This window comes from Pyrus communis, chromosome 7, assembly GCF_041283825.1.
Source record: "Pyrus communis isolate YQ-2024b chromosome 7, ASM4128382v1, whole genome shotgun sequence".
Lineage (NCBI taxonomy): Eukaryota > Viridiplantae > Streptophyta > Magnoliopsida > Rosales > Rosaceae > Pyrus > Pyrus communis.
The window spans coordinates 21,156,056-21,181,209 of NC_142571.1; the positions used below are offsets into that span (position 1 = coordinate 21,156,056).

The 25,154-nt window shown below is 37.0% G+C and overlaps 3 protein-coding genes, 1 long non-coding RNA gene and 1 pseudogene across 8 annotated transcripts; 2 read left to right on the forward strand and 3 right to left on the reverse strand.

Moving 5' to 3' along the window:
* LOC137734027 (heterogeneous nuclear ribonucleoprotein Q) lies at positions 1–5,451 on the reverse strand. Of its 5 annotated transcripts, none has more exons than XM_088696515.1 (9): positions 5,290–5,451; positions 3,940–4,343; positions 3,714–3,830; positions 3,471–3,611; positions 3,201–3,377; positions 1,941–2,148; positions 784–965; positions 613–698; positions 1–520 (listed from the first exon to the last, which is right to left on the reverse strand). In XM_088696515.1, the coding sequence occupies exons 2-9, from the start codon at positions 4,339–4,341 to the stop codon at positions 382–384; spliced, it is 1,452 nt and encodes a 483-aa protein (XP_088552641.1). In that variant the 5' UTR covers positions 4,342–4,343; positions 5,290–5,451; the 3' UTR covers positions 1–381. The 5 variants fall into 5 exon arrangements, with proteins under 5 accessions (XP_088552641.1, XP_068329373.2, XP_068329372.2 ...); XM_068473272.2 differs by having other exon boundaries at positions 1,941–2,154; positions 5,290–5,450; XM_068473271.2 differs by having other exon boundaries at positions 3,940–4,392; positions 5,290–5,449.
* Positions 5,452–9,007: 3,556 nt separating this feature from the next.
* LOC137734366 (putative L-gulonolactone oxidase 6 pseudogene) lies at positions 9,008–10,113 on the reverse strand (annotated as a pseudogene).
* A 2,621-nt stretch (positions 10,114–12,734) lies between these two features.
* Positions 12,735–13,502, forward strand: LOC137734367 (uncharacterized). Its single transcript, XM_068473644.2, has 2 exons — positions 12,735–12,809; positions 12,873–13,502. The coding sequence occupies exons 1-2, from the start codon at positions 12,735–12,737 to the stop codon at positions 13,500–13,502; spliced, it is 705 nt and encodes a 234-aa protein (XP_068329745.2).
* A 385-nt stretch (positions 13,503–13,887) lies between these two features.
* On the reverse strand, positions 13,888–18,925 carry LOC137735695 (putative L-gulonolactone oxidase 6). Its single transcript, XM_068475141.2, has 4 exons — positions 18,230–18,925; positions 15,411–15,666; positions 14,892–14,993; positions 13,888–14,797 (listed from the first exon to the last, which is right to left on the reverse strand). Exons 1-4 carry the CDS (start codon positions 18,923–18,925, stop codon positions 14,073–14,075), a joined length of 1,779 nt encoding a protein of 592 aa, XP_068331242.2. The 3' UTR covers positions 13,888–14,072.
* Positions 18,499–19,070, forward strand: LOC148695878 (uncharacterized). Its single transcript, XR_015964022.1, has 2 exons — positions 18,499–18,637; positions 18,718–19,070. It is a non-coding gene; the product is annotated as an uncharacterized LOC148695878 (long non-coding RNA).
* Positions 19,071–25,154: the final 6,084 nt, after the last annotated feature.

A 25,154-nucleotide genomic window follows, 5' to 3' on the forward strand; every position in this document is an offset into this window, starting at 1 on the left:
TGTCAGAATTGGGATAGCATTGCACTGAAAATCAAACTTTGATTTTTGGTAGGTGTCGATTAAAAAATCCAACAAATGCATTACATTAATACATAAGAGAGAATTCCTAGACCGTCAATAATCCTGAGCATTCTCTGTAGGCATAGATTAACAGCACCGAGACACCAACATTCAGTTATATAAACCTCAATTTTTCCTAATCCTAGAAGCCTCTTTTGTCTTTGTTTTCCTTTTTTTCTACCCCATCGTTTCCATTGTAAAGATAAAAAAGGAAATAGGGAGAGGTGGTTCTGTTTTTTTCTTTCTTTTTTTGAAGTAATTCATCTTTCAACCAATCACATGTTCCTTGTCTTATCCCAACCAGCCTCAATCCTCTGCCCCCTAGTATGGTCGGTACCTCCTGCCGCCACGGTGGCCTTCATCACTACCGCCACCTCCTCGTCCAGGATGACTGCCTGGAACATTGCTCCGATCTGCTCTCCGAGGTCGAGGAGTTGGCATCTGTACACCAGGCTGCTGACTGCACAATACCAATCTCTATGAGACACTGTTCTATAAGTTTTTCACTCTTTATTCTAAAGTAACTCCCCCAGAGAACAACGGACAACTTACAGAACATAGCCGATTCGACCATCTGGTAAAACCATAGGGACCATGTGCATTCCTGCAGGCATTGGCCCTCTGCCATATATCATTGGCTGTTCATGTATAAAACCCGTTAGATAGACTGAGAGATGATCAATGCCAACACACGAGAGGACCAATCTAAATTCAGCGACATACCTGCTGAAAGCCTCCAGCAACACCATATCCAGCCCCTACAGAGCCGTATGGATTTCCACCAAAACCACCACCATACCCAGGGTGTGCAACGTGGTTTGCATGAGGCCCCGCATTGTACGGATAAGCCCCATCAGGTTTCTTCTCAGTCTGAGGCTTCGCAAGGACAACTTCCAGTGGATGACCTATAAACAAATAGCTTCGTATATTAATTTTGTAGACAGTGAACTCAACAAAGAAATAAAGAGGACATTTCAGACCTGTGTCTATCGACAAACTCATGATACTTTATACAGCAATCAAATAAACATATATGTAACAGAAAGAAACATTTCAACTAAGACCGTCTCTCTATTGATTATTGATTAATATTCACATTGAGTAGCATTGCACAAGCAGGAGGAGCATTTAAACAAAGATAACCACGATATGTACAGGCCTACAAGCTGTTATTTCTAATATTTCAACAAAGAGTTCCTAATGGAAGCCACAAATCGTTTAGGTTATACGTTTGTTATAATATAATAGGAATAAAAGTTTCACATTTGATTTAATTGAAGTAACTTTACACCACAATGATGAAAAGAATGGACAGTAGAGTTAATACTTTCCACAATGAGTTTGTATGTCTAATTCCAAATCAAATAGCATTGCGTTCTACAACATGAATCTCGACCCGAAACACCAAGTCTTAAAACATTATGAACCATCCCCCTATGTTATTTTATTATTTCACATATTTACAGGGAAGATAGTTGTGGGGCAGATTTGCTTGCCCACTTTGAGATATCTCTGGGCCTGTGGTTGTAGCATTATGAGCGCACACCCTACAGGCATGTGCTATCCTTTTTAAAGGCATTATTCGTGTCCACAGGCTTAGGGTTGTTCGTGCCTCAGGCAGTTAATTTCTGCGTCTTTGCAGCAATGCCAACCCCTAGATATTCCACATTAATTTTAGCTTGATTTATTAATTTCTTTAGTTAAGAAATTCCAAAATCATCAACTCCATACGCTTTAACTTAGTGCAAGCTGCATGTAAGTTGAAAGATGCATCAATCACATTGCATCAAACTAAAAGCTACTAAGAACAACTTCTAAAGTAGAGGTTTTATCTTGCTTGATTTTAAATGTAAGCCCCTGAAGTGGTGCAAACTACATACCATCAATTTCATATTTCTCAGTGTCTTTGACAGCTTTCAGTGCACTTGCCCTTTCAGCGAAATGGACGAAGCCAAAATCTCGTTTTCCTTGACCACCTTTTCCAGGTGGCATAACCACTTTTGTCACTTCACCATGGTGCTGGAATAGTTCCTTCAGCTTCTCAGTGCTAGTGTTCTCAGGTATGTTTTTCACATAAAGAGCCTTCACCTGGGACTTGTCAAAGAAACAGCATACCAGCAAGAAAATGTCAATTCGTATGCAGTAACATAATCTGAAAATTTTAGATACGAAGTAAAAGGTATCATTTAAACTTCAAGTAAATGAGCAACTGACTTTTAAATTATCCATCAAAGTTTTCAAAATAATTTAACTAAGTTCATATCAAGTCAAATTGTGACTTTTGTGAATTAACGATTTTGAAAATATAACTAGAAATATATCTGTACTAATATGAAATGCCAAAAGGCAACGACCAATTTGGGTCTTCACTTTTTAATTTCGGAAAAAAAAAAGGATCCCTCACAAACTTACAAAAGTGTGCAAACAAAATCCACTTCCAATAAAGAAAAACTTCAATAAAAAGAAGAAAAATAATATATTCCAGTCCATCCCACTCTTCCTACAAATTAGTACATTTCTTTTGCACTTACCGAATATCTAAACAATCAACAGTTCATCATTTGTAACGAAGAATTTTCAGAAGGGCTAATGTGATACTTAAAAATGCATTTTAGGTGTAACTTTAACGGCAGGGAAATTGTAATGCCCCTAAGCTTGTTCAAAAGCCTGTACTAGTGAGTGACAGCTTGAGGAGTGAACCACCAAGCAACCACATTGCTGGTGGTCTTCCTGGCCTCGCTGACAACCAAGGTGCCTGTGGGACGATACAGTCCAGTGAGATTGACTGACAACCAAGGTACACCGGCATCCATGGGGATGCGGCTTAACGGGCCATGGTGGAAAATAGAATCCTAACTCAGTCATAAACTCTGCTCTAGTATGGTATATGAGCTTCAGTTGACTCTTTCCAATAGCCTAGACTTTTGAGTTTTCATACAAATTTTGGGGCATTACAGTCATACTCATATTGTACAGATTCTTATAAACTACTTGTTTGCATCGATATGCTAATCAAACATAATAGATTAATCTTTTGGTGATACTTTTGCCTTTAAGTTCTAAAAACAAAAACAAAAACTGTGAACTGTCAATTAAGCCCCCGAACCTGGAACCTCATTCAATTAGAAATTGGAGTATACCTGAGCAGCAGCAGCATGATCAGAAGTACTTTTTGGATCAGCCCAGGTAACAGTTGGGGTATTTCCATCCAGCTTAAAATTTGAATTTGACATTTTCTGTCTTGAATAATCAGCGCAGGCATTATTATAATACAAAACAAAAGCAAAACCACGATTTCTACTTGGATTTTGAGGATCCTGCAATTAGCAAAAGATAATTCCATAAGAATATTAATCCAAGCCGCATTAACCCTAAATGAACATGACTAAAGATGGATTAACAAATCTAACCTTTATTAGCTCAATGTGCTCAACCCCAGGACCAACCTCATCAATGACTTTTCGAAACTCATCCTCGGTCCAGATTTTTGGAACATTGCCAATGAACAATCTATGTTTAGTTTCAGAAAGTGAACATCTTAAGGTTTTACCCTGCAGATATGAAACAAAATACAGGTGACAATCATGCTGGACCTATCTTAAAAAGGAATAAAGATGATAGTACACAGCACTGCCCAAGATAAACATCACTACCTTGAATACTTTACTATGTAACTCTTCAATGGCATTTTGTGCAACCTCTTTAGTCTTGAATCCTATAAATGCATAACCTTTGCTTTCACCAGTTTCTCTGTCTTGCATTAATCTTACCTGCAAAATAACTAAAGAATGAAACCCTCACAGAGAATACAACTCCAACTCCGGTCGATCCCAAACATAAGGCTAAAATGTTACAAGCACAAGAGCTCAAAGTTCTGACCTCAATAATTTCGCCTATTTCATCACATAGATCCCTCAGATCTTCCTCTGAAGTGTCTTTCGGAAGTCCACCAATGAAAACTTCAGACCCATAGGGAGGAAGGGCAAGAAGTTGTGTATGTTTCTCTTTCTCCTCTTCATTGACAGGAGAAGAAGGTTTCTCTCCATCTTCCACAAACTCACCAGCACTATGGCTTTCCTCTGGTTCGGGTGGGTGATCTGTGTCGCTAGACTTAGTTGCAGGATCTTCATGTGCTTCTTCAGCATGCTCCTCCACATTTTCCTCACTGCCCCCATCTACTCCATCTTCATCTATTTGCTCTTCTACATCATCATCCATCTCTTCCATGTAGTTGTCCTCGTCAAGATCCACCCGCTCCTCAACTTCTGCTCCTTCTGCCATGTCTGGTTCACGCACCAACATTTGTCATCCAATAACTAACCCAATTGTCAGCTGAATAAGATGCAGGCTCACAGAATTATTATGCAAATTACACCGATGCCATGATAACTTGAATGAAGGGCATACATATACTCTTGTGAAAAACACCCATTAGTTGTTTCTTTGTAGGAGGAAATTACAAAATTAATGGCAAGGGAGACTTAAAAAGGTGGTGTAAGAAATGCAACAAGAGCGTTAAAACTAGCCAACTTTCCTCCACACCTCACGGTTTCTGAGAAATAACAGAAGAACCTTATAATTTCCACCCCAACTTACAGACCATTTATCAAATCCAAGTTTTATTTCCTTTACGCCACGAATCCATCAAGCAAATTGAGCACAAGAAGCTACAAGCAAACTATGTTTAAAGGGTTATGCAGAATTAAACTCCAAAAGTGTTTGCTTTTAAGGATTCCCAAACCTAAGAAACAAGTTAGATTAGAAAGCAAACCAAATGCTTTCTATCCAAATAACATTATATTAGAGAGTTGGGCAACCCATCTCAGGCAATTGGCAAAGCAATATCCTTAGTTCAAGGGGGATAAAAAAAGTTCATATGAGCAAAACCCAAGAACCCAATTGATGAAACTGTTCCAGGTAAAAGACCCAATAAAGTTTCAATTACTTATCCAAGAAAACCCTCAATTACTTATCCAAGAAAACCCCTCTATCTGTCTGAAAACCCCATTAGGGCAATCAATTCAATGCCTATCAAGGAGCTACAATGGAGAGTCAATTAGAACAGAGACAGGTGAACAAAACCCACAAATTAAACCACATATTTCGAGGTTGTCAGAGTCATGAGAATGCTCAAAAGGGAATCAGAAATACAAAGGGAAGGCAACTCCGGTACAGCAAAGTTATCAGAAAATTGAAAAGAAAAAAAAAGAGTGAGACTTTGCGGCGTACCAGTGGGGTGTGAATCTGGGGGCAAAGATTTGGGTGTCGGGTCTTTTGACGTTTGGCTTTGTTTCTCGTACTGGGTCGAAGAAGAAGAGGACCAGAAACTTGAGGGCTCTGTGTGCGTCTGCGTTTTGTGTTTTATGTTGTTATCCGACGAGCCCCGAATGCCGCTTTCAATTCCCGAATTTACCCTTTTAGGGAAAGATAGAGAGAAATGCAAAACGTATGCGTTAGCATCATATTCTTGTGAGACTGCTTTCTGTTGTCCAATGAAAATGTGCCACGATAGTGACATGTTGTATTTTTGGTTTGCCTAGCTGGATTTTATTTTGAAAATTATGGTAAGCATAGCAGTGCACGTGTGGAAATTGCGTACCAAATGGCGCGAGGCTTACAATAATCAACGACTACTTGCATATGCTCGGAGTGTCACTAAATAGCGCGAGCTTTACACCAATCAATGACCACCCTTTATGCATCAACGGCTATTATTTGTACTTATGCATCAATTGTATCACTAAATGGCACGAGCTTTATGCCAATCAACTATTACCATTGCCGCATCAACGGCTTCTATTCTACATATGTGCGGACACGTAAGGTATTTTCCTTATTATGAAATGACAATATCACCATTGACTACATATGGTTTTGTTTAGGGTGAACTTTAGTCTCTGAATTATCACCTAAGTGAAAACTAGGTCTCTAAACAATTTTTTTTAGAAAAATTAGTCCTTAAATTATAAAAATCTACGAATTACGCCCATAATATTATATTCGAAGCTACTAAATTCAATTTCTGTTAATCTAAGTCATGTTCCATGCATGTGATACACCTTGGAGGGTAAATTGGTAATTTTACATAAAAAATAGTGTATGGAGTTAACTTTGGAGAGTAAATTAGAGGTTAGATTCGCAACCTATATGAAATGTTAATGGCTTATAAGCAAAAAAAGAACAGTAGTACACTCTAAAGTGTGTCAAGCGACTTAAGTTGACTAAAAATTGAATAAAATAGTTTTGAATATAATAGTAGGGATTGAATTAGAAATTTTAATGAATTTAAGGACTTATTTTACCAAAAAAAAAAAAATTCAATGACCTAACTTTCACTGAGGTGATAGTTCATAGACTAAATCGGCACTTCACCCTTTTCTAAAATTTGTATGGCATGACAGATTTGAAAGTGAGATCTCTTTATAAACTGAGAAGAGAAATATTACTAAATTAAGAGTTAGTTGATACAAAAAAAAAAAATAAAAAAAAAAAAAAAAATATATATATATAAATGTTACCTATGCGAAACTATAAGCACGGGAGCACATGTGCAAAACCTCTTTTTAGGTTATTTAGGCATCAACAAATAAGTTTCTTCGATTCATAAATACTCATGAAGAAGTGTTCAAACTAGACCTCAATAATCTCTTCTCGTCAGAATTTGAATTCTCTTAGGTTAAAAATGGTCGTATAAATAAAATAATATAATTTGTCTAAAAATTACAATAAAAAATTAGCAACATTTTGAGGTTAGAACAATGTTTTGACAATTGATACAGATGAATTTTAGCACTGCAATATTGGAGGAAAAATCTGTTTAAAAGGCTAAAATTGATTTCAAGATCACAAAATTCTGCATTTAGTATTTTTGGATTTGAGATGCTCTAATATAAGCTTTTATTAGATGGAAAGATTTGAAAACAATGGATTTGCATTCTAATAATTATAAGGTTACCTTAATTAGGTAGTTGAAAGAACCACAAAAATAATAAATACAATATATGTACGCAAATTGACTAGACACATTTTGATACGATGAATTATTCGAATCTAATGCATTGAACTAAGGCTCTTCTTCAAAGAGGTATGTAATGCATATTATGCAGAAAGCAAGCACAAACGGATCAATTAACAAACGCATGGCCAAATGATGAATGGAATTGTGTTCTTGCACATTTCGCTCTTAAAGTCAACTCACATTGAACCCTTGCCCAGAAGTTTCAATTTGAATAGCTTACATAAGGGTTTTTATTTTATTTTATTTTCTTTTTTTCGTCAAAGGATAAATTTATTACCCACATAATTAGTGGTGGATTGAGAATTTTAATATTGGATGGTCTTGACTATGAAGATGAGGCATCAGTCAGACATGTGGTGGCCGTATGGTGGACCTGGTCATAGTCTGTGAAGACTGGTGAGGTGACTAGTGTTAGCCTTAGGTTGTGTGTTGTGTGGGGTAGGAATTGGGCAATAGGGATAGGCAATTAGGGAGTTAGAATAATAAATGATAAAGTGGACTCTTGAACGTCGAACCCTTTTGTTTTTCTAATGAAAAATGATGAGGCTCTTAGCCTCTCACGTGACTTAGGAGTTATGAGGTTGTTTTCAAACCATGTCAAAGATCACTGTTCTGTTGCAATTGCCGCTGCTATACTCCACCATAGTTCCACCGTATGCCCAAATTTGGGTGGTCATCGAAAGTTCTCACAGCCACTTCTTCGAGTTTTCAGGTGGTCCTAGGACCACCCAAGTCCCTTAATAGATCCACCCAGGAACATAATGGTTTGGTAACATCGGAACCAACTTATATACGAACTAAAAAACGTATTGTATCTTTTATTTTGGTGGATTTGTGGATTATATAGTTTATTTAAAAACTATTGTATGAAGAAGTTGAGGTTCCACCATAATGGCCATATGGATATTTTATTAAAAAATTATTGTATGAAGAAAGTCGAGGTTCAATCATAAAACCAATTGACAATATAGGGAGTAACCTAACTTACTTATAAGCTCATCCAATGTTCATTTTCCCATTAATGTGGGACTCATTCTCAACACGCCCCTCATGCGTGGTAACTTTTAAGCCAAACACATGAACAACACAAACGGGTTGACGTGGAGCATGTGTGGCCGTTAGACTTCACAAGCATGGGTGAAGCTACATGGGGACAAGGAGGGGTCACCCATTCAGTTGCTGAAAATCACCATTGAGCTTTCTCTAATGCAGACTAGGCTAGGGACCCAAATCACAGAAGATCAACCGCATGTTTTGTGGGTTTTGTGGGTTCCAATCCTATCTCTTGGTCTTCTAAAAAGCAACAAACTGTTTCTAGGTCTTCTACAGAGGCTGAGCATAGAGCTTTGTCAACTACTGATGCAGAACTTGATTGGATTAGGTAATTGTTATCCTTTCCGCATGTTTCTCTTTTTTATTAGCTTATCCTCACTTTCTGTAATAATGTATTTGTAATAGTTGTTACTTGCAATCATGTTCTACATCAAAGGATTAAGCATATTAAGGTTGATATCAATTTTGTAAGGGAAATAGTTGCTCAGAAGTTGTTTCAAGTTCAATTTGTTTCTTCCAGTGAGCAGTTTGCTGATGTTTTGACCAAAGGCTTGTCTGCTCCTTTATTGCATACTAATTGTAGCAATCTCAGGCTTGGTTTCTCTTCTCTTGAGTTTGAGGGGGCATGTTAAGGATAATGATCCAATGTTTGTATAAGTTATCCTTTGTCAATTGATTAATGATTTTGTTGTAATAGGTAGTTATGAAATTACTTAGTCAGTAAGTCTTCATAACTATAGTATATAAAGACAATCTCGTAACAAATCATTGTTGTTAAAGATCATCAGTAATCAATCACATTGGCTTATTGCAGACTCTGGTGCAACTAACCATATGACTGTTGATCCATGATTGCTAAACCAAATAAATGGTTAACTACATGTAATGCAAACATGTGGTTCTGATAATTGCAAGCATAAGCAAATATGTGGCTCGAAAAATAATGGAGTCATACATGCCATTGCCAGACGTATTTGGTGAAAGACAATTATCCATCCGATAGACTAACTTGTGCTGGTTGGGGTACCAAATCATGTCTGCAAACTCATACTGCTTGCCAAACACAAGTACTGCATCTCTTAAGTCATAATTGTTCTCGCTCAAATATGTGATGGATTGCTTAAACATAGGTTTTAATTTTCGAGTAACCTACAAAAGAAAGCGACAAAGTAATCCGCATTTTCTAACTAATATATATATCCATTAATTTTTTTTAGTATGATCTTCACAATAAAAAAATTTCTCATGCAAGCTGTTAAAAGTAGTTGAAACGAAACAATGTTATATCTGTGAAATTGCTTTAATGACTCTAATGGAGACATTGGCTACACTAAGATCTTGATCACTATCATTGAGCCTCTTAACGTTGACATAACCATCTTCAGGACCTCCTAGACTCATAATTGTTAGTCCTACCACGTAATCATGGACCGAGCTTCCTTGGCCCCATGACGTGCTACCATGTGTCCGAGTCTTCAGTAAGTCTCATATGGTTAAACCCCACTAGTATGCTGCATAAGGCAAAGCCAGCCTTCCTTTGGCAGCTTCACTGCTGAGCTGCTAAAGAGTCGCACCACTATCCAATGTTATGGTCATTACTTCGGCATCAATCTCCACCACACAATTGAGGTACTTGGTGCTTATGATCAACCCATCTTCCCAACTTAGACATACCAACTTTGGAATGTTATGAGAGAAACAAGTTGCAACCTTCATTTTGATTTTGCTTTTTGTTGCATTGGCCATTATTGAAATCAATTCTTCCACTGTCGAAGGGTATACCACATTGCCTGCTCGACACACCACTCGATCAGGGAAGACACCATAGGAGTTTGTGATGGTGCAATTTGTGTTGCTTGATGATAAGCACTTATGGGGTCCTCTAGAGGAAGAGAAAAGCCTAGCGAGAATGAAAAGTGAAATGGACAATCTAATCGGAGAATGAGCCCCAATACACCTAATTTTGTGTGTAACAAAAACATGATTCACGGTTCTTAATTCTCTTGGTTTTGAAGCATTTACCCTTACGCCTTAGGTTTGTACATTTGATATATGTATTGTGGCTCAACGTGTATATATAGTTCATTTGTTATCTTTTTGTACTTTGTGTGTGTGTATATATACATTACTGAACTGTCCATATATATTTATATATGGTTATCTTTTCCTTTCTATGATTTAGTTTAAGTATGTTGAGAATGAATCCCACATTGATGAGATGAAGGACCTTGCATGTACTTATAAGCAGTTGAGCTATTTCCTATATTACCAATTGCTATTATGGTGGAACCTCAACTTTCTTCATGGTATTATCGCATGTTGGCCCACATATGAAGCCCAATGGTCACACATACTCTACATCACCCAATTCGTGATGTCCATGCTTTACATCACCCAATTCGTGATGTCCACATGTTTGGCTTGAAAATTCGCCACACGTGAGAGGGCATGTGAAGATGTGAAGGTAAAAGAGTCTCACATTGGTGAAAAGAAGAACCTTGCAAGAACTTATAAGAGGTTGGACTACTCCCTATATTGCCAATTGGTTTTATTGTGAAACCTTAACTTTCTTCATGGTATTAGAGCAGGTTGCCCCATGTGTGAAGCCTAACAGCCACACGTGCTCCACGTCACCCAATTTGCGTTGTCCACATGTTTGGCCTGAAAAATTGCCACATGTGAGGGGACATGTGAGAATGTGAAGGTAAAAGAGTCCCATATTGGTGAAAGAAGAAATTTTGCAAGGAGTTATAAGAGGTTGGGCTACTCCTCATATTGTCAATTAGTTTTATGGTGGAACCTCAATTTTCTTCATGATATTAGAGCATGTTGTCCCATGTGTAAAGCCCAAGGGCCACACGTGCACCACGTCACCCAATTCGTGTTGTCCATTTGTTAGGCTTGAAAATTTGCCATACGTGAGGGGGGCGTGTTGAGAATGAATCCCACTTTGATGAGAGGAGGGACCGTGCATGTGTTTATAAGTAGTTGAGTTATTTCTCATATTGCCAATTGGTTTTATGGTGGAACCTCAATTTTCTTCATGATATTAGAGTAAGTTGGCCCACGTCGGAAACCCAATGACCACACATGCTCCACGTCACCTAATTCGTGTTATACACATGCTTAGCTTGAAAATTCGCCACATGTAAGGGGGCGTGTGAAGATATGAAGGTAAAAGAGTCCCACATTGGTGAAAAGAAAAAACCTTGCAAGGGCTTATAAGAGGTTGGACTACTCTCCATATTACCAATTGATTTTATGGTGAATCTCAACTTTATTCAAAGTCGAGCTAAATCACATCGCTTAATTGGTTGATTTAACTGAATTTTCGGGGCAAAACCAAGCCACTTCTAACAGTATCTATGTATTTTTGTCAATATTATTGAATATCACTTTCCTAATTAGATAACTCTATTTAAGGGAAAACACTCCTATTTAAGGAATTGGATTCTGTTTAAATGAAATATTGGTTTCTGAATTACCAAAAACAGAAAGAGAAATTGGATTATGTTTAAATGAACTATTAATGAAATGTTATTAATACAAAAGTCACAAATCTTTAGTTAAACAATTGCAATAAAGGTGGCGGGGAGGACTTTTGCTCATGTAAAAGACCGCCTCTGGAAGAAATTACAAGGGTGGCGGGGAGGACTGTTAAGAGTGCAGGGAGGGAGGTGCTAGTCAAAACCGTGGTACAATCGTTACCAATGTACACTATGCAATGCTTCCTATTACCAAAGACGTTTTGTGAAGAGCTTAATAGGATGATTACCAAGTTTTGGTGGAGTGGAGAGCCAAGTAAAAAGAAGATACATTGGATAAATTGGAGAACTTTATGCAAGCCTAATACGGAAGGAGGTTTAGGCTTCCGAGACTTAATACTCGTTTAATCTTGCTTTACTATCCAAGCAAGCTTGGCGTTTCGTCCAGAATCCTTAGTCACTCGTTTCTAGGTTGTTCAAGGCGAGATACTTCCCAAATACCGATTTCATGCAGGCGAAGGTCACGGCTAATGCCTCGTATTGTTGGAGAAGCATAGCTGCTTCTCGCAAGGTGCTCATGAAAAGATTAAGGTGGCAGGTGGGTAATGGGGGCACTATCAAAATAAGGAAGGACAATTGGCTCCCAAGGGATAGCTTTTTAAGTCCACCTGTCAGTTCCGTGGAATTGCGGGGCTACGGTTAATAAGTTTTTCTTAACGATACTTCTACTTGGAATAAAGAATTGTTGGAGCAATTGTTCAGTCCTGAAGAGGTAGACGTGATATTGTCTATCCCGCGTAGTGTACGCGATACTCCGGATTGGGAAATTTGGCACTTTGAACGTTACGGTAAATTTGGCGCGTCATGAATTGGATCTCGAAGGGGCAGCTCCTGGAGGCTCAGGCTCGAGTGGTGTGGAGGAAAAATTATGGAAGAAACATTGGAATGCTTGTGTACCTGGAAAGGTGAAAATTTTTGCTTGGAGAGGGTGTTTGGACTCCTTACCTACTCGCACCAAGCTATCAAGAAGGAGAATTCCTGTTGAAGAAGCGTGCTTATTTTGTCATGGTACGATCGAAACGGTTGAGCATGTGCTTCGTGACTGAGCTACGGCGGCAATGGTGTGGTTTTCAAGCTTGGGATTACGAGTTGATGGCAGCCATAATATGAGTCTAATGGCATGGGTTGCTGAGGTAGCACATCAAGTCTCTATTCAATCCTTTGATTTAGTAATTATGATTTTATGGGGGATTTAGAAGGCCAGAAATGACCTCTTATGGAACGGTAAACAAAAGCCACCTAGAGAGATAATTTTTAGTGCTGAGGAATGGCTGGCTGCATACCGTAGCTGGCATCAGCCCGGCAAGGCTGCCACGGTCAGGACGCCACTGAAATGGAGTAAACCTAGTGAGGGTTGGGTCAAGAGTAACTTCGATGGAGCATGGCATGAAGCATCGAGACGTGGTGGAGTTGGAGTGGTGTGCTGCAACAGCAATGGGGAATTTCTGGGGGCTTTTTCAGGAGGATGGGACGCAGTCTCATCGCCGCTACATGCCGAGCTTGTGGCCGCAGGAAGGGCAGTACTATTTATCCAGGACCATTTTGTGGATGGCTGCCGAATAATCTTCGAAGGCGATTCGAGTCTGACACTGGCAGCCATGAAGAATCACGGGGACGATACCTCTTTCCTTGGGTCCCTTATTAATGACATCAAAACTTTTATAAAAGACATCTCCCAGAAGAACTTCAATTTGATTCGTCGCGAAGCGAATAATGTAGCTCATCGACTTGCAAGGGCAGTCATTGGATGTCAGCAGGAGGTGATGTGCTTTGAGGAAACACCGAATTTCATAGCTGATGTTCTCTTTGAGGATGCCTCTATGTAATTTTCTTTTCACATTTGTTCTAGAGGATAGTTAACTCTAAATTGATGTGCGAGACGCTCTTTTCCGTTTGACCGGGTCGAAAATCTCAGCAAAGTTTTATCGAGACCCATGTAAGTACACTTTCCTCCGAGAATGTACATTATCTTTTCTGAATTAATGAATATCGTAGTTCTTTAAAAAAAAAATTCCAATAAAGGTGGTATGGATCCTCATTTTCTGTCTCTCTTTTTTTTTCTTCTTATACAGTGTCAATCATATGATCATTTTGCTTCATGGAGTGGAATTTTGGGCACAATTGGAACAGACTGTTGAGGTCTTGTTGGAAAGCTTATGAGCAATTTTCTGGTAGTGCTTCTTGACTGTTTAGAGAAAGCAGAAAATAACATCTAGGAAGACTGTTGTATATATATATGCATATGCTTCCAAGCTTATTGCTACCTTTATTCGTAAGTTGTTCAATTTATTCAGTTACTACAACAACCAACAGAAGGCAATTTTGCAAACAACTAGTACTACAAGAAAAAAACCCTCCCAATCAAATTACATTATTGACAACGTGACATTAACTAGTTAACTAGCTTTGTTCGTAGTCACAAGGGTACAAATCCTTGCATCGTTGAAAACTTTACCAGGCCTACAGAAATAGCCTTTGCTTGGGGCACAATGAATGTCTTTTGAGCAGATGCACAACCCTTCTAGTGCACACCCTTCCTTTACTATTGTCACCCCATCCTTAAGTCCAAGAACTTGGTCTGTCCATTCACTAGAGAAGAGCCTCATTGGATCATAAACATTTTTGACCCTCAAGAACTCTTCAGAACCCTTGTACTTGTTCATCACTCCATCAAATGCTATGTTCCGATTTTTTCCCCAATGAGGCAATGCTTTATACTTAACAAGAGCAAGTTGCTCTATTTCTTCAAGTATTCCTTCATAAAGTCTAGGTGTCATTGGGTCTTTACTACGATAATATGTGATATCAAAGTCGACTGCATCTTCTTGCTTGCCAAGGTAAGCGCTTGAGGTAGTAACATAGCGCATTAGGATCCCGTTGTAGATTTCTACTCCACATAGCGCTTTCGGTTCAATCTCAACTAGCTTTTGCACATCTTGAATGAAGTTCTTAGCCAGAGACAAGTTAATGCTGAATGTTGTTTGATGAAAAAACTCACCCTTGATTTTGGGGTCCCATGGGCATGCTGTGATCCTTGAATCCTCAAGACTATGTAGGCAAGTCCCGGATGATTGAAGCCGACGCTGATATCCAATAACAGGATAGCCAGTAAAAAACAGACCTGTTTGAAATTAATATTATTTGGAAGTACCCTTTTTTGCTTTAGAAATGGAGTTCAGAATGATTAAGCAGGAATTACCAGAAATAATGCATACCATTGTTTGTCAAACCATAAGCATTTGTAATGAGAGTAGATGTAACCAACTTTGCACTAGTGCATTTCCCATCAGCATCACTCTGGGATTCTTGGTTCTCCTCTACCATAATAACACACAAAGACACATGGATAAATAAAAAAATTGCATTTTTTTTATAAAAATAATGGACATATGCGAAATGTGCACTATATATAAAATAAGTAAGGGTGTCTATAACTTGATATAGTATGCTTTCACACTTCGGACAGATAAATTAAATTATTTGAAATCACTTATGAATGTGCAGTCTTGATTCAAACTCTAACATTAGGTGTCAAAGTGTCAAACAAGATATCTCAAAGTCTCTGACAAACTAATTCACAATTTTTTGTTATGTAGGAGTCTAGTGAAAATAAAAAATGAGTGTTGGAATATTATATGAGTAACGCAACATTACATTTCAAGATTTTACATCACCCACACACATTTATATATGGTTCATTTTGTAAAATCTTGTAATATATAAAATAAACAAACCTGTGGCTCTGATAACTGCAAGAGCAAGTGAAGGTGTGGCTCGAAAAGGAATGAAGTCATATAGGCCATTGCCAGAGGTATTTGTAGAGACACGATCAACCATCCGATAGACAGCCTTGTGCTGGCTAGGGTACCATATGATGTCTGCAAACTCATGTTCCTTGCCAAACCTAACTACTTGGTCTCCCAAATCTGAGTCGCTCTTGCTCAAGTATGTGATCGCTCGCTTAAACATGGGTTGCAAATTTAGAGTAACCTACCAAAAAGAGAGAGGTCAAATTTGTAGTCTCTTCATGTTGCTTATGGTTTATTGAGAGGTTTCGTACTAACCACCAGCATATTTTCATCCCTTGAGATTTTTTGTTTAGTTAAATTACATATTGTGTTCCTTTAGCAGTTTGGGTACCAATGTGAAAGTAATTCTGTAGCTTAGAGGTTGTCTGTACTTAACCCTTTCCTTTTGTATAAAGTCCAAATACACTCTAAAATGAAAAACTGTGTACTTTTGACATCTAGCTAGTAAGCTTTTGATATTCTGAGTACTCATTCTTAAAGATCTAGTAGCATATTATATGTATTTATTTGTTTAAGTTTTGAAGTGTGTCAAATTCACACTTGTATGATCCCATAAATGCTGAAAACAGTTTAGTGGAAAAGTGTGTTTGCCTAGAAGACTCCATGGAAAAAGTCCATCCACGTAGGGCTTAAGTTTTCCTCCTAATTAATTGACAGAAAGAGACATTCCATCAAGACCTTATAGTTTATAATGTGGGATGAGGATCTTCTCCGGATCCCCTTTGTGGGGATCCTAAGGATCCTCATATTACGGTCGTTCATCGTACATTGTGCGATTAATTTTTGTTAGTTACTATTTATATCTAATTTTAAATAATAAAATTTAAAATAATTTCTGACTACACGATATATGATTAACGGTTAGGATGTAAGGATCCCCACCATTTAAATCCGGATGGAATCCAAATCCTATAATGCGTACCATGGGAGTTCGGTTTAGTTTGCAATTAAAGATGAAAATGAACTCCATCCGGTGTTTTGATGGAGTGTTGACTGGGGCAACACACTATCATTTTCGTCCCCTATATACAGTTGGCCTTATTTCTTTTTTTTTATTTTTTTATTTTTTTTTTTTTGTAAAAAGTTTGGCCTGATTTCCACCAAGTCCTTTCCGCTGAGTTGAGGTTTTTTGTATTTGGCTGCAAACTAGATGAAACATAACAAGGTTACGATTGCAACTTAAATTATTAGAAACTTAAGTGACAATCGATTAAATCGGCAGACCAAAAATATAAAGGAAAATTAATGAAAAGTTTAAAAAAACTGTAGCTTTAATGAAAAAGGAAAAATAAAGGTGTAATGAATAGTACTAAGAAAAGGTAAAAATATGATTTTTCGTTAAAAATAAACAGTACCAGAAGTGTTTCGTTAAAATCTCCAAAATATAAACTGACCTTTTCTTTTCTTGTTTTTTATCCGGTGGTCATGGTCATAATCGCTACTATCATGGCTGGTACTGTTTTTGCAAGTAATTTCACTCGACAGTAAATTATTAAATAAAATGTTTCTTGCAAGGGATCAAATATATATATTAATCCTAATGATACATTTCCGCTCTATCTCACATTGGATTAATCCCAGTAAATAAATGATAAAAATTATCACAGGGCAGTAAAACAAGCTGTTCTTATGGTATAAGTTTTTGTTCAAATAATGCAACGTAAACCAAATGACGGAATGATTTGAAGATCGCGCTGAAAGATGCTATTCGGCAACAAGAAGAAATTATGCAGATTTTGTCTCTAATATCCGATTTGGGCTGATGACCTACCATTTCGAAGCAAACAGCGACACAATTCAACTCATTGCTTTGCCGTGACTGGTGGGTTTTTTTTTAGCCGAATTCTATAGTTTATGGGGGTTTATTAGCATCCTAACTTTAGGACGTCATTTGTTGAGTTCTGTTATTATTTTACTCCTAGTCCTAGACTCTAGTCAAGTTTAGGACTATATAAACCACCTTTAAAGTGTTAGGATTTGTTACATTTCAAACTTTCAAGATAAATTCTAGGAAGACCACATTTTTAAAGTATAGGATTATATAAGCCACCTTTAAAGTGTTAGGGTTTGTTATCTTTCATACTACTTTCAAGAGAAATGTTAGTGACACCACATTTTGTACAAGGTGATGTGGCAAATGAGACATATGATCAACTTTCAATGAGATAAACTCAATAATTGACATAACATGTATACATCATGTGTTACATTCGATGGTACACTAATGGAATCCAAAAATGTGATCTCCCATAAATTTTCCTACTTTTCAATCAATAAACTTCAAAGTTTTATCATACTCTCTGACGGATTCCAATTTTCTTGTTCTGTAAGGTTATCGTTTGATACCTTCTCTTTGTTGCGATGCATCATAATGATGATACAATTTGAAACTCCTTTTATTGGTTATCAATTTATACTACATTAAAGTACTTTCTTATGTGGTAAGTGATGCACCAACATCTAAAGAAATGTATTCATTAGTTGGCGTGTCATGTACACATTGCCATGGCCAAAAAATATGATTCATAAAATGTAAGTTCAGTAGGTGTACCAGCCAAGCCTAACAGCCTAGGGCGTGCTCCCATCAAATATGGAGTTGAGCTTCCATGGTGGTCCAGTATATGGGTTTTGGTGCTTCTTCATAATTGTGAATCGGATTTTTCAGAATATGTATGCAATTTGTGCACATAATATTTCTACGAACTTCTTTAGGAATGCCAAAGACAGTAATTAAAAAAAAATACCTGGGAAATTACTCCTAAGACTCCAAGTGAAACTTTAGCTGCATTAAGATCTTTATCACCATCGTTGAGCCTTCGAACCTTGACATAACCATCTTTAGGCCCTCCCGGACTCACAATTGTAAGACCCACCACGTAATCATGAACCGAGCTTCCCTTGCTCCACAATGTGCTGCCATGTGCCCCAGTCCCTAATAAACCTCCAATGGTTAAACCCCACCAATATGGTGTATAAGGCAAGGCCAGCCCTGCCTTTGCAGCCTCACTGATGAGCTGCTTCAGAGTCACACCACCCTCCAATGTCATGGTCTTTGCTTCAGCATCAATCTCCACCACACGACTGAGGTGCTTGGTGCTTATGATCAACCCATCTTCCTCACTTGGACAAACCAGCTTTGGAATACTATGAGAGTAACGAGTTGCCACCTTCATTTTGGTCTTGTTTTTTGTTGCATTGGCCACTACTGAAATTAGTTCTTCCTCGTTTGAAGGATATGCTACGGTACCTGCTCTACACATTGATCGATCGGGGAAGATGCCATAGGAGTTTGTGATGGTGCAGTTTGTGTTGCTTGATGATGAACAATTTATGTGGTCCTCTGGAGGGGTTGAAATGCACACCGAGAATGACGAGATGAATAGACAAATTAGTCGGAGAAGGAGCCCCAACTTAACTGATTTTGTGAATAACAATGACATGATTGATGCTGTTCTTCAAATTTCTTGGTCTTGAAGCATATATTTATCTGTACAATTATAGCCTGCAATCAATATATATATATATATATATATTTGACTTATAAACTTGTATAAGTTATAAGCTTAATATCATTGGTTTATCATACTTACAAGTTATAACCTAATTTATATAGTGACTCAGTATTTAAGTAGTTCGGTAGAATAATAAGTTTTTGTGGCAGAGCACAGACAGAATTTGGTGATCGATTTTTTATTTTGTGAATACCAATGACATGATTGATGCTGTTCTTCAAATTTCTAGGTCTTGAAGCAAATATTTATATGTACCCTTATAGCCTGCTATATATATATATATATAAACATACTTAGTACGAAATCTAACTACTTAAATACTTAGTCACTGTATAAATTAGGTTATAACTTGTAAGTATGATAAACCAATAATATTAAATAAACCAATAATATTAATATTATTGGTTTATCATACTTACAAGTTATAACGTAATTTATACAGTGACTAAGTATTTAAGTAGTTAGGTAGAATAATAAGTTTTTGTGGCAGAGCACAGACAGAATTTGGTGATCGATTTTTTATTTTATTTTATTGGATACTAGTTGGTAAGTTGATCAACAAGATATCATAACTACGGAATTAGATCCTCTCTGAGACAAAGTCTTGGGATCCTCTTGACCCACTAACGCGGGCCGTTAGATTTTGATCAAACGGTTACAATTATTATAACTTTAGAGGGGCCCCCATGTTTGTAGCTGTTGGATCAAAATCCAACGGTCCGTGTTATTGGGTCAGGAGGATCCCAAGGATTTGCCTCGTAGAGGATCAAATTCCTATAACTACAAAGCAAATATCATACTCTTATCTTTATTTTCACTATTTGATATTGGGGTAATATTAGGGAGACTAAATTTGTAGACAAAATTTGTAAAATAAATTATATAGAAGTTGATGATTAAGTTATTACTTAGGGGTTGACAAATGTGTTCATTCCTATTGATGACAAATTATTTAATTTGCAAATTTTATCCACAAATTTAATTTTTTTAGCATTACTCTTCCATATTGTCCGTTCGGCATCGTGACATGGAGACAGGTGTGGTCATTGAGACAGCTGAATTATTTTCTTTAGCTTGAAAGCACAGTGTGTTTGTTGCTTTGCAAGTGGTTCATGTACCCTCCAAATGAAGGAACTACACAGACGGATAGGTGGCGTTCAATTTGGATACTACTGCGTGTTTGTTGCTTTGCAAGTGGTGCATGTACCCTCCAAATGAAGGAACTACACAGACGGATAGGTGGCGTTCAATTTGGATGCTACTGCATTATAATTTATATGGGACGATGCTATTTACACATTTTTTTTAACTTTTTATATACTGTTTTTAATTTTTGGTCATCAAATAGAATGAATTGAAAAAAATCATATGAAAAAAAAATAACAGAGAATAAGTGAAAAGTAAAAAGAAATGTCTGGATAGCACAAACCTAATGGAGTGCACGCGAACCAATAAGACCAAACCGGTAGAAACCAAACCATATAAAGATCCTTCAAAACTAATTGCTTCTGTAGAGTAACAACAGTACGTAGTGGTTGTTCTTCTTTGTGGAATTTCTGTTGGCCAGAGTGATGAGGTACACGGTCCTCACTATTTCTAATAATGGTGGGATGATGTCAACTTTTTAACAAGTTACAGTAAAAATTGCAGTTACATCCCTTTTGGGTCTTCCATGCATATCAATGAGAGAAAAACTCAATTCCTTGTGGAGAAAATAGGTTCTAGATCATCAGTTATCCTATTACATTTAGGATAAAGGAACTTTGATTATTTTATAGGTCAACTAACAAGACGTAAATGAACTTTTTAAGTACACCAATGCACTCAAACTAAATAAAAATTACATATATACTAATGCCATTTTTGATATTCTATAATAGGTCAACTTAGATTTTTTAAATTTTTTTTTTTTTTTTTTTTTGACAAATGATATTGACTGCACTAAAGGGATAGGAGAGTGAGTTAAGCCTTACAATATGCTAGCAATAATGTGGTTCAAATTCGCCTTTGGCGAGAATTGAACCTAAGATCTCTCATTTATAAGTGAAGAGGAATACTACTAGATCGTAATACTAAGTACTAGCATTACCCTAATTACTAATCACATATAATAATATTTGAGTTTAGTATGATTATTGGTTTCATTTTCACTTCTTTTTGTTTTCTCATTTTCAACGAAAACATATTTTACATCTGGTTAATTGTATTGACTCAAAGTCTCAAGGTTAAGCTCTTGGGTTTGGGACTTCCTCAAACCCGAAAGCTAAACCCTAAGTCATAAGCTCCACATAACTGCTTCCAACCGCTTCTTCTCAATGCTCATTGCTACAACCTTAATGGCTCCGATCACCGGCCTCCGACATTAACAAACGTAAACACCACAATATTTTGCTAATCTCTGAGCCCAATCAATGTAGGAAAAACTTCAATAAGTTTTCGTAAACACGAATCATTCTAAATGTAACCTGCAAGATTTAAACTAGAAAATAGGGTTGAGACTCAAAAAAGAGTCAATCCAAAAAGCTCTTATGGAAGTACTGCAAAGCGCAAAAACCTCTGCATTGATAAACTATGAAGGACAAAAGTCTCGCATAGTAGAAATTATGGACTTCGAATGAATATAGTAATACGAAATACTCTTGTCGTAAACACCAAAGTTGAAATTATGGATTTGTAAAGAATCTCAAACCTAAAACAATGAGAAATTTTTTCTCTATGTTCGGCATGCAAGCAGGTATTCCACGTGTTATAAACTAAGTTGAAAGATATGATAAAATATATCATTTTTTACACTTGTATAATGACATGAAATACTGCTTGAATATCCAGTATTTGAGAAAATCTTTCCATAACAACACCCAATCTGGACTCTGATTTCATTCTCAAATATCCAAATGCAAAAACCTTTGAAAAATAAGATTGGTGCTGGGTAATGGGTTGTTTGAGGTTGGCAGTTCTAAGTGGCAGTTTGGGTGGTCATTATCGCGGGAAGAGAGCATGAGGGTGTTCTATTGGAATTGACTCTACGGGGTGATAATGTTGCCTTCTGATTGGCGTCGAGGTTGTAGATGGCGTGGTCATATTTTCATATATTATTTTAGATTTTGCATATTAAATACTTAAATGTACTAAATTATATTGCTTTTATTTATAGACATTTAATATTAGAGTTAGATAACAAAGAAGTGAAAAACAAACATTTTCGGGTATGTAAAGTAATTCTAATGGAGTAAGAGTCTAAGTAACTATGCCAATACATATGTTTTGCATTGGGACTACAGCGGTTTGGAAATGCAATTTTAGTGCTAACTGTGCATATAACTGAAGAAGACAACACAGAGGAGGCATTGTTAAATGGAGAAATCAATAAACGCGTTTAATCGTACAAAGTGGCTGGTAAGAAATTTCTTCCCTTTGATTTCTCTTCTACTGTCGACATTTTAACCGTTTCGGTTACGGAAAAGAAAGGGAGAAGAAAAGAAAAAGACGACGATACATTGGAGGGGGTTGATCATAGAATTGGCGGACTGATTGGTGGGCCGTGGCAAGGCAAAGTCTGGGTTGGATTATTAGAATGAGGATCATCTCCGGATCATCTTTGTGAGAATTAAGGAGATTCTTTAATCGTGTTCGTTCGTCGACAGTCAGTTTTCGTTAGGTATTGTTTGTATTTAATTTTAAAAATAAATTTTAAAATGATTTCTAACTGCATGATATACAATAAATGGACACGACTAGAAGATCCAGAGAGGATTCTCATTCAGATAATTAATCATTGTGGAAAGCTATTCAGACTTTAGTATATTTATTTTAGAGTTAATTAGATTTATATGCTCAAAATTTGAATTTCTTTTATTAAACATTCATGCTTTTTAGAATTTTGATCAAGGCGCTTTAGTACATTTGGCCACATCAATATTTTCTTATTTTTTAAATAAAAAATAATAATTGAATTTTTGAAATTAAAATTTTACATATTGATTTCCAAATTTGTCATTTTAATTAGGAGTGCTACTAAAGCCACCATATTATATATCCTATTTTCCCACCACCTCTTAAAAAAATATTAATAACATGTTTAGTCTTTTATAGAAAGACTTTTAAACCCCTACCCCGTTTCTCTTTCCCCCATCCTTCTCTCTCTTCGGTTTTCATCTCTTCTCTGTCTCTATATTGACCGCCACGGCTTCTCTATCGACTGCCACATCTTTCTCTTCGTCCCTTGTTTATCTTTTTAGTACATTAGTTCTCTCTTTTCCCCAAAATAAATTCAAATCAGCTTGAATTTGCTAATTAGGTTTTGATTGGATTATAATCATTGTGATTGCAAATTTTGGGTTTGTTTTATTAGATTAGGTTCCATCCAATTTTCTAGACGGCTCATTGTTGAGTGTTTTTGGAAATATTCAAAAAATTTGGGAATCTGGATTTAGAAAGATTTTAAGAAATTTTGCTTTATAAGATTATGTTCCATCCAATCATCTACTTTGTCCTCTTGACTCACACCCAAAATTTTGTTACCAATTAACGCATTATGCTGGTAAAAGAAGTCCAAGGAGGACTGGTGGTGGAAATCGGACAATGGAAGTGTGATGAAGGTTATTTTAAGAATTATATTGGGTGGGGAAATAAAATTTCAATTCTTTAAAACTTTTATGGTGAGTGAGATTATAACTAGGTTGGGAAAATAAGACAATGGGATGGGTCTATCATCACTCTTAATTAGTTGAAAGCTTTTTTTTATTTGGCCATTTTTTTATTAATGTATTTTAGGAGTTGTGGATGTTGTGGTCTATTTTATTTGATAAGGAGAGAGAGGGCCTGCGGCACAAAGAGAGAATAGAGAGATATGCGTTAATAGGGTTGTGTAGAAGATGTGTTATTTCCCCTACGTAGTGCCTTTATTTATAGTAATAAGGGAGGGAAGAAATCCTTCTCCTCCAAGGAATATATGTCCTAATAGGGAAGAATAACTAGAATCAAATCTAATCTAGGATTTACGCAATCACAATTAAATAAGAAGTTTATAACACTCCCCCTTGAGTGTGTAAATACTCAAGTAGATTTGCCATCATGTAGAGTTGAGGAAGTCGAATCATTGACATTGATTCTGGGAACACGCTAGTCTAAAAAAAGGTAGGAACTTGCATAACTAAGTCGCATAAAAAACCCTATGACTATGGTAAAAACCCAAGTATGGATAAAATTCATAGTCTAAGGAAAAATGTGTGAGAAATGCAAAGTCAAATGAAATGTCTACAGGACATCATCAGGGATATGATCAACCCAAGTTGGGTGCCTCGTCAAAACCTCATTAGGTAGCAAAAATCCAGTGGAAAAAATGCTTCTAATCATAGGGAAAGAGAGTACATAAAGATCAAGCAAGTATACTTCAGGATACTTCTCCTGAGTTTGACATAATTCCTTAGAGAACTAACAATGTTACAACTTAGAAAGTTTATGCATACCAATTCCTTGAAGCTTCTAAAACGTCATTTTTGGAAGCAGTTTGGTTGAGGTCAGCCAAATTGTCTTGTGAACGGATTTCGTAACTTCAATTTTCTGATGCCCTTGCTGTTGATGTGAGAAGAAGAACTTCGGCGCAATGTGCTTAGTATTGTCTCATTTGATGTAACCCTTTTTTAGTTGTTCAATGCATGCTGCGTTGTCTTCATAGATCGTCGTCGAGATGTCAACGACGGGGTAAAGATTGTAGCAGCTTCGAATATGGCCCATAACTGCTCTCAACCAGCAGCATTCCCGAGTTACTTCATGTAGAGCGCAAATTTTAGCATGGTTAGACGATGTGGCAACTAAGGTCCATTTAGTTTACCTCTAAAAGATTGCGGTGCCTCCAACAGTAAAGACATAACCCATTTAAGAGCGCGCCGTGTACGTATTAGATAAGTATCCTGCATCAGCATAACCAATAAGGCAAGAAATACCCGACATAAGAAGGTGTGGCATCACTCGAGGATCCGTAGGGATAGAACAAGCCCATAACCATGGTACCTTTAACGTAGCGAAAGATGTCTTTAACACCAATCCAGTGTCTACGTGTTAGTGCATTACTGTATCTTGCCAAAAGATTAACAGCAAAGGAGATGTTGGGTTTAGTGCATGAAGCTAAGTAAAATAAAGTGCCTATCACACTTAG